At 36.4% G+C, this 8,538-nt stretch overlaps 1 protein-coding gene across 1 annotated transcript in view; it reads right to left on the bottom strand.

Moving 5' to 3' along the window:
* Positions 1 to 8,538, bottom strand: part of LOC106465583 (apolipophorins-like) — a 122,891-nt gene that overhangs the window by 100,846 nt on the left and 13,507 nt on the right. The window contains exon 3 of the mRNA XM_022393508.1: positions 3,268 to 3,422. Coding sequence (XP_022249216.1) covers positions 3,268 to 3,422 — 155 coding nt within the window. The remainder of the gene's footprint in view (positions 1 to 3,267; positions 3,423 to 8,538) is intronic.

Below are 8,538 nucleotides of genomic sequence, written 5' to 3'. Positions count from 1 at the left end.
AATTGGGGGCTCGTCCATGATCTGAATCAGAGACAAAATTCGATCTAAATTAAAATTAATACATAATTCAATTTATATCTATCAGTGCCAACAAGGTTTGATCATGTCTAACTATCAAGATTTTCTTGAATCACCCTCCCTCGAACAACTAGAAAGATATAATAAAAATCAATTGCTAGAAATTGGCAAAGTTTAGAACTAGAAGTTAAAATATCAATGAAAAAATTAACTAAAAAAGCATGTTATTGAAATACTAGTTGATGATGATTTGTTGCCTGAGGAAACATTAGGGGAATTCTCCAGTGTACCCACTAGTCAATCGGAAATGAGTGATAAAGATAAGTTGGAGATCTAGCTAACGCTCAAACAAATCGAGCTTGAACAAGCTCGTATCGAAGCCGAGAAAGAGAAAGTAGTACCTCATCTTGATTGTGTTCATAGTGTACTACACTTTATGTTCAGTCCACATATTCCTTAGTTTAAACTCATCTAGTAAAGTTCAGCACTGTTTCGTAGTACCACATCTTGTCTGAATCTCCCATTAAGAGGCTCTATCAGGTATATATTTGGTATAAATCCATATTTGGTTCATTTGAATATGCCACAAAAGTAGCAAACTTACTGAATATTTTATAAAGAGTACTCAGCCTTTTCATTTTCACGTAACTTTAGCAGTAGCGTAGAGAGGGAGGGGGGACACTTGCACCCGACACACTTCGAGGGTGGGTGCACTTCAAACTTCAAGCTACCATACACACTACAACTCCACACGAAGTTTATGCTCATCTTCAATGCCCCCCCCCCCCAGTGGCACAGCGGTATGTCTGCGGACTTACAACGCTAGAATCCGGGTTTCGATACCCGTGGTGAGCAGAGCACAGATAGCCCATTGTGTAGCTTTGTGCTTAATTACACGCAAACAAACAATCATCTTCAATATTTTACTTTACTTTTAAGAAAATAAAACACTCTGAGATTCACTTAAAAATAGTTATCCGTATTTGGCTGGCCTAAGAAACGTGCTATCTTGAATGGCCCGGCATGGTCAGGTGGTTAAGGCGCTCGACTCGTAATCTGAGGGTCGCGGGTTCGAATTCCCGTCACACCAAATATGCTCGCCCTTTCAGCAGTGGGGACGTTATAATGTCACGGTAAATCCCACTATTCGTTGGTAAAAGGGTAGCCTTGGAGTTGGCGGTGGGTGGTGATGACTAGCTGCCTTCTCTAATCTGCTAAATTAGGAACGCCTAGCGCAGATAGCTCTCGTGTAGCTTTGCGCGAAATTCAAAAACAAACAAACAAGCTATCTTGAATCTCTCCAGCTAGTTCGTGTAGAAAGACTCTTTTTGTTTAAATAGTTTTGAATAACATGATTTATAACGCCTATTACAAAGACAGATTTAGTAAAATTTTCTTAATATTTCTATTTTTGGTGAAAACAATTCGTACTTACTGGTTAAATTGTATTCTCGATAAGCCAAAATATAGTAATAGTATATTTTCAAAAATGTCACTACAATTCAAGTCGTTGTGTTTTTTCGAACTAGCTGCTTTCCCTCTACTTGTTTGTTGTTTCGTACAGAAACTCGGTTTTCAGCGTTACACGTTTTTCAGACTTGCTACTGTTAACCCTTGAGTAGTTTGCGCAAACATTCTAAACAAACAGATAATCTAACAAACCATAACCCAGATTTTTTGGCTTTATATTTACAGTAAGTTTTCCAATTTTCATTAGTTTTATTGTTTGATTTATCCTTCCTCGTGTAACATAGTATGCACGACTTTCTTCCCAGAACAGGCCTAGGAAAGTAGAATTAAGACACTGAAGAACCTACGTATGTAATCGTAAGTGAAGTAAATATTGACATTAATTTGTAGTCTCGTATCATTACAGTATTTTCCGAAATGAGTTTGTTTGTGTTAATACAATTATATATATATATATATACACACACAGCAGTGTGAAATTCATTAGAACATCTCATTGCTCCTGCAGTTGTGATTTACTATGCCTATGAAATAAAGCTACTGTAGTTTAATGTTGGAAAAAGCATCAAAATAGGCAAATTATTGATTTTCTCAACTCCACGCCGATATTTACGAGTAAAGTAGATATATTTAGATGTATGTTTGTTTGTTTGTAATTAAGCACAAAGCTACACAATAGGCTATCTGTGCTCAGCTCACCACGGGTATCGAAACCCGGATTCTAGCGTTGTAAGTCCGCAGACATACCGCTGTGCCACTGGGGGGCATATTTAGATGAGCTGATGGTTATTCTCTTCTCGAACCCTCATACCTGTAATTGAGGCATCGGAAAAAATTATTTTCTTTTTTTTTTAATTCTGAATTTCAATTCACTTCATTTTTGCTAAATCTTTCCGTTTCCCTCTTATTCTCTGTTGACACATTTGTTGAATCACCAGATTTGTTTGGTCTTTTTGTTGACATTTGTATTGTATCTTGGCTTCCAAATGAAAAATAACGCCAGTTATTCGTTTATTTTTTTCCCAAGATGCCCAAAAGATCAAGCGGGGCACTTCTCTGACTTATTTCTGAATATGACCCAGTTCTAAAGACCTACTTGGATTATGCCGAATCACACACACTGGCTCAATGACTTACTTGTCACCAGTAATCCAAAATTAGTTTTTGGGCTTCTAGCTTCAGAGTGAAAGAAAAGCTGATCGAAGGTATTAAGAAAAGCAAATATTATGGAATCATGTTGGATTCAACACCAGATTGTGCTCATCGAGACCAATTGTCATATGTTATGCAATACCTCCTTATTGATTTTGAGAAAGAAGGCGACATTCAAAGAGTCTTTCCTTGGATACATTCTCCTGCACAAGGAGAAGAAAGATGCTACGTCTCTGGAACGAGTGGTCCTCCAAAAACAGGACTCAGATGGTATTGCTTTGAATGATTGCCGTTCGCAGCATTATGACAACACCACCATGATAGCAGACCACAATTTGAAGAAAAGGAGAAAAAAAAGGCAAGAAAAGTGAATATGTAAGCCGTTTAGTGTTGGTTACATCAAAATGCTCTCTTTTTTTCCCAGATTTATCGGGGGGGGGGGCACTTTGGACCTTTGCTCTTGAGCGCATCAAACCCCCGCTACGACACTGACTTTACATCGAATGTTTCACTAAAGCAAAGGATTTGCTTATAGCAATAATTATTCATTCATAATGAGCATTTACCTCGAAATGTTAGGCTTACCTTAGGTTTACCTTAGTTAGGCTTACCTTAACTTAGGCTTACCTGCAGTGACATTTCGCAATAGTCTAGAACTCCAATCTCTACCGTTGCTCTTATCATAATATCTGTTTCATCTGTAGCCCCTGTAATGGATATCCTGTTTTTGCTCTCGTACTTGTAGATATAGGATTTTCTGGGCTCGTATATAAACTTGGTAGCTGCAGGTAATAGATTTCTATTAGACCAAAGTCCTTTATAAATACTGAATAATTCGTAAACATTAACTTACAAATAACGAAATAAATTTTCAATACATTTACGAGTGTAAACCTTAAATGTCATTGAAAGAAATTACTTTGAACAGCTATAGAACAATTCAGTTTTATCATGAATTAATAATACCACAGCCCAAAGTCCAGTTTTCATTGCTATTTGCTGTCTCACACCTACTTTTGGTAATTGCATTGTACTGATTTAAACCAAAAGGTTGCTGTATAGATAAAATCTTTGAGTGTTGCATGTTTACTTTTAACTGGTATTTTATGTCGCATATTTCAAGATTGTAAAACAGGTAACTTTTGCTGAATCAATCTATCTATGCCTGTTTCTTCCCTCCCCTCTCTATATATATATGTGTGTGTGTGTGATGTCAAAGATTACCCGAAGGGCAATTTTTTAAAATATCTTTATTTTATTTAAATAAGTTTAATTGCTACATTTATTACCATAATGGCAAAGTATTGAAAGTCTTTGTGCTGCAGTTTTTACTTACTTTTATATTTTAAAACTTTCTTTGAGCGAAATTCTTACTTTGGGATACAAACTAATGACGTAAAACAATAAACAAGTAAACTGTGGAAGGCTAAGAATTTAAAACTTGTTTATTGTCGGATATACAGAGTATTGTGCTTATGGTTACAACGTTTCACCAGGTTAACCTGGCCATCATTAGGTACAACAACAATAAGATCACTTATTGTACGTCTTATACTTTTAGTTATTAAGGCTAATAACTGTTTCCAACTTCATGAAGGAGGTAAAAAGATTTTCATAAAAGATTTTTCTGTGTTAAAAGTTTCACAAAAGATGTACGAAAACTTGTTTAAAGTCCTGCATAACTTTAGATTAAATTACTACAAGATTTTTTTTCTCAGAACGTTGTTTATTTTAAGATGTTATAGTAGCATACTAATACAGGAGATCATGATTTAAACTTCAAATTAAAAGGCAGAATTGGAATTTTAAGCCTGCGTGACAAGCAGCCATTCCGTGCGTTTTTATCTTCTAATTTAATGTAGAAATTTTCTAAAATGTTTATATTTTGAGTTTATGCAGTTTTACAAAAAAAAAACCTGGCCCAGAAAACCATCAAACATGACTTTATTCTAGTTACCTTTGTTTCTTTGTTGTTCCCTACAGATAACACCTGCTCCTCCCATGAGTCATGTAAGTCAAAGCAACTGTTATCAGTATCAGGAGAACACTCAATGGCTAAAATATTTTGGAATGCATCTCGTATGAAATAGGGCTTCAACATACTAATATGACACAGCTGGATAGCCCTTCGACAATCAGGTGTTTTTACAACATAGTCCGTATCATTAACTTTTTGAACAATCTCATAGGGAACATGATACCTAGTTATGAGTGGATGTCCCATAGTGGGTAACAATACTAAGATCATGTCACCAGGATGGAACTTACGCTTTTCAGCCTTGTGGTCATGAACATTTTTTTCATTTTCACTTGGGATAGCTTCAAATTTTTTTAAGCCAATTCACAAGTACATAAGAGTCTGAACCGAAACTTGGAAACGTAGTCCAACTAGTACATTTCTTTCGGATCGTCTTCCAACCATTTTTCCTTCAGCAACTTCAAAGGATAATGCACTGAATGGCCAAACACCAATACAAACGGGCTAAACCATAACGACTCCTGAACTGACTCACGAACAGCAAATAATAATAAATTAACTCCTTCATCCCAATCCTTCTCGTTATCGAGACAGTAAGTCTGCATCACATTTTTCGAGGTATAATGGAATCTCTGAAGAGCACCTTGCAATTCTGGATGATATACACTAGATTTGATCTGTTTAGCACTAAGCTAATAAACAACTTGTTGAAACAACCCTGACATAAAATTTGATCCCTGATCAGACTGAACTTCTTTGGGCAAGCCAACAAAAGTAAAGAAATTAATCAAAGCCTTAGAAATTTTTTGGGCTGAAATGCTTCTCAAATAGATAGCTTCAAGGAATCGAGTGGATACACACATGATAGTTAACAAATACTGATTCCCCGATCGAGTTTTTGGTAAAGGCCCAACACAATCAACAATCACACGACTGAATGTTTCTTCGAAAACTGGGATAGGTTTCAAAGGAGCAACAGGAATTTGCTGGTTAGGTTTTCCGACCAACTGAAAGGTATGACAAGTTTTACAAAAGTGAGAAACCTGATTTTTTTTGCCTGATTTTTGGCCAAAAGAAATGTCTTCATAATTTTGTCACGTTTTGTTAACATCTAAATGACCTTCCATAGGGAGTTCATGTGCAACTTTCAATATTTCAAAATGATATGCTTTGGGAACAACGATTTGGTAAACAATATCCCAGTCCTCTGAAGCTGGCACATCTGGTGGTCCTCATAAGCACACCATTTTTGAAAATATAACTATTTGGAACTTTCTCCAGTTCATCTTTTGGGAGTGCATATTTAAATAGTGAAGAAATCTGTGGATCCTTTTCTTGCTCGGTGATCAGATTACTTTTAGTAAATCAAACTTCACCAGGCAAACTAGATCTCTCATATCCATCACTATCGCTCACCGAGGGATTAGCATTATCCATAAGATCCTCATCAGATCCAAAAAATGTCTGAGACAAATCTATAATATCGTCCTCTGAATTCATGTCTATCATTTGTTCTTGGCTTAATTTCATAGCCTGAGCTCGAGTCACAACACACGAGGGAAACACATCAGGATTCTCCTCAATGACAACATTATCCTTAAATGAAACAGTGATCGGTTCACTAACCATTTTGGGTTCAGCAACAACTTTTCCCCCAGCCAAATCGTTTCCCAACAATAATGATTCAGAGTAGGTCTTACTCCAACCACATCTGGTCCCGAAACTAGGTCTGATGCCAAATAAAGTTTATGAACAGGAACATTAACAAAGCCACCCTCGATACCCAGAGCAATAACAGACTCACCAGTGGCAGAACTCGAATCTAATCTAAAGGCAATATACCTTCTAACAACAATGACTAAGTCGCCCCAGTATCACGTAGAATACGTATGGGTATGGGATTGCCAGTGTCATTTGTCAAAGACACAGACACAAAAGGTTGAAATTCCTTTCTGATTAAATCAGCCTTTACATCAGTGGCCAAATCAACAATATCGGGTGATCTGGTGAAACTACGTTCATATGTGGACACAAATGCACTGAGTGTTGCCTCCTTTTCTTTTTCAAACACCAACGATCGGACATAAAATGACCAGTTTTTGTTGTTTTTTCTTTTTACAAAAATGGCAGACAGGCCTGATGGTTTTGATGAAGTTTTAGCCCGACTGTATGAAGATTTCGAACTAGAGGAGCTGGAGTTTTTAGAAGGATCTTCAACTTTAGTGGATTGAACAGATACAGGTTTTTTGTCGAGATGATAGGAATTTCTTTTTATGAAAAGTTATTTTATGTGTTAAAGTGTAATAATCGGAAGCAGCAGTTGCTTTCTGTAGTGTTTCAACTTTCTTTTCATCTAAGTAAGTTTTGAGTTCGTCAAGTGCACAACATTTAAATTCCTCAATTAGACATAATTGTCTTAGTTTGTCGAAACTGTTGCCAATATGCATAGAACTACAACATCGATCAAAATAAACTCTTTTTCATGGGCAAATTCCATATAAGTTTGATTATCTTGTTTGCGATAACCTCGAAACTTTTGGCGATAAGCCTCCGGTACTAACTCATGTGCTTTGAAAATAGCTACTTTAACCTTATCATAATTCGTACAATCTTCTAGAGAGAGAGTGGCATAAGCTTCTTGTGCTTTACCAGTTAAAACACTTTGTAATAATAATGACCATTTTTCGGTGGGTCATTCCTCGGTTTGGACAACCTTCTCAAAATGTTGGAAATATTTATCAACTTTATTTTCTTTGAATGGTGGTACTTTAACATATTGATTAAGTTCAAAATTGTTATTTTGCCTTCATCGATCAGAGTTGAGTCTAATTTCCATTTATTTCAGTCTAATTTCTTTTTCGGCCTGAGACGTTTATTTTCTCTTTCAGCTTCACTACGAGCAAAGTTCAGCACTGTTTCTTCATAGTGTATTACACTTTATGTTCAGTCCACATATTCCTTAGTTTAAACTCATCTAGTCACAATCTTTATTAATTTAAAATACAAAATCACAGTGTGTGCATTTGCTTACAATGAACTGTCTCTTCATTACAAAGTCAAGATCAGGTCAAGCTTTGACGAGATTAGGAATAAGACTAACTAAATGTGAGGTTTCTATCAAAAATGAAACGTGCTCGACTCGCAATCTGAGGGTCGCGGGTTCGAATCACCGTCACACCGAACATGCTCGTCCTTTCAGCCGTGGGGGCGTTATAATATGACAATCAATCCCACTATTCGTTGGTAAAAGAGTAGTCCAAGAGTTGGCGGTGGGTGGTGATGACTAGCTGTCTTCCCTCTAATCTTACACTGCTAAATTAGGGACGGCTAGCGCAGATAGCCCTTGTGTAGCTTTGCGCGAAATTCAAAAACAAAAACAAACAAAAATGAAACCTCGCATTTACCCATGCGCCTGTGCTACCACGTAACTTGTCATTCTCATTACACGTAGGTGAGGCCGAAACCTCGCTCTAGCTATTATCTGCCAGTGGTCTCGACATCTTTAAAACAAGATCACTGTTGGCAATATTTTCCAAGGGCGGTAACAGGTATTATCAACATTGAAAATGACAAAGGAGTAAAGGTAACTTGAAACAGGAAAAACTTAACGCTATTCTTGACCACGTATTATGTAAAAACCTTCAGATATAAAGAACAAAGAATATATCCAGAATAAATATTAATACTACATAAAGAAGAATACTATGGTATATTCTTATGCTACACTTTCAGAAAAGAGATATCCTCAATACATACTTGTGTATAAACTTACGTATGTAATTTAAATTCAAGAAAAATAGAGAAGCAACAGTCTAATTTAAACAAATAAGATGTGTTTGTTTGTAATTAAGCACAAAGCTACACAATGGGCTATCTGTGCTCTGCCTACCACGGGTATCGAAACCCGGTTACTAACGTTG

The sequence above is a fragment of the Limulus polyphemus genome, unplaced genomic scaffold (genome assembly GCF_000517525.1).
Source record: "Limulus polyphemus unplaced genomic scaffold, Limulus_polyphemus-2.1.2 Scaffold1991, whole genome shotgun sequence".
Taxonomy (NCBI): Eukaryota; Metazoa; Arthropoda; class Merostomata; order Xiphosura; family Limulidae; genus Limulus; species Limulus polyphemus.
The sequence above is the reverse complement of the archived record's forward strand: the minus strand, read 5'-3'. Positions and strand labels throughout refer to the sequence as shown.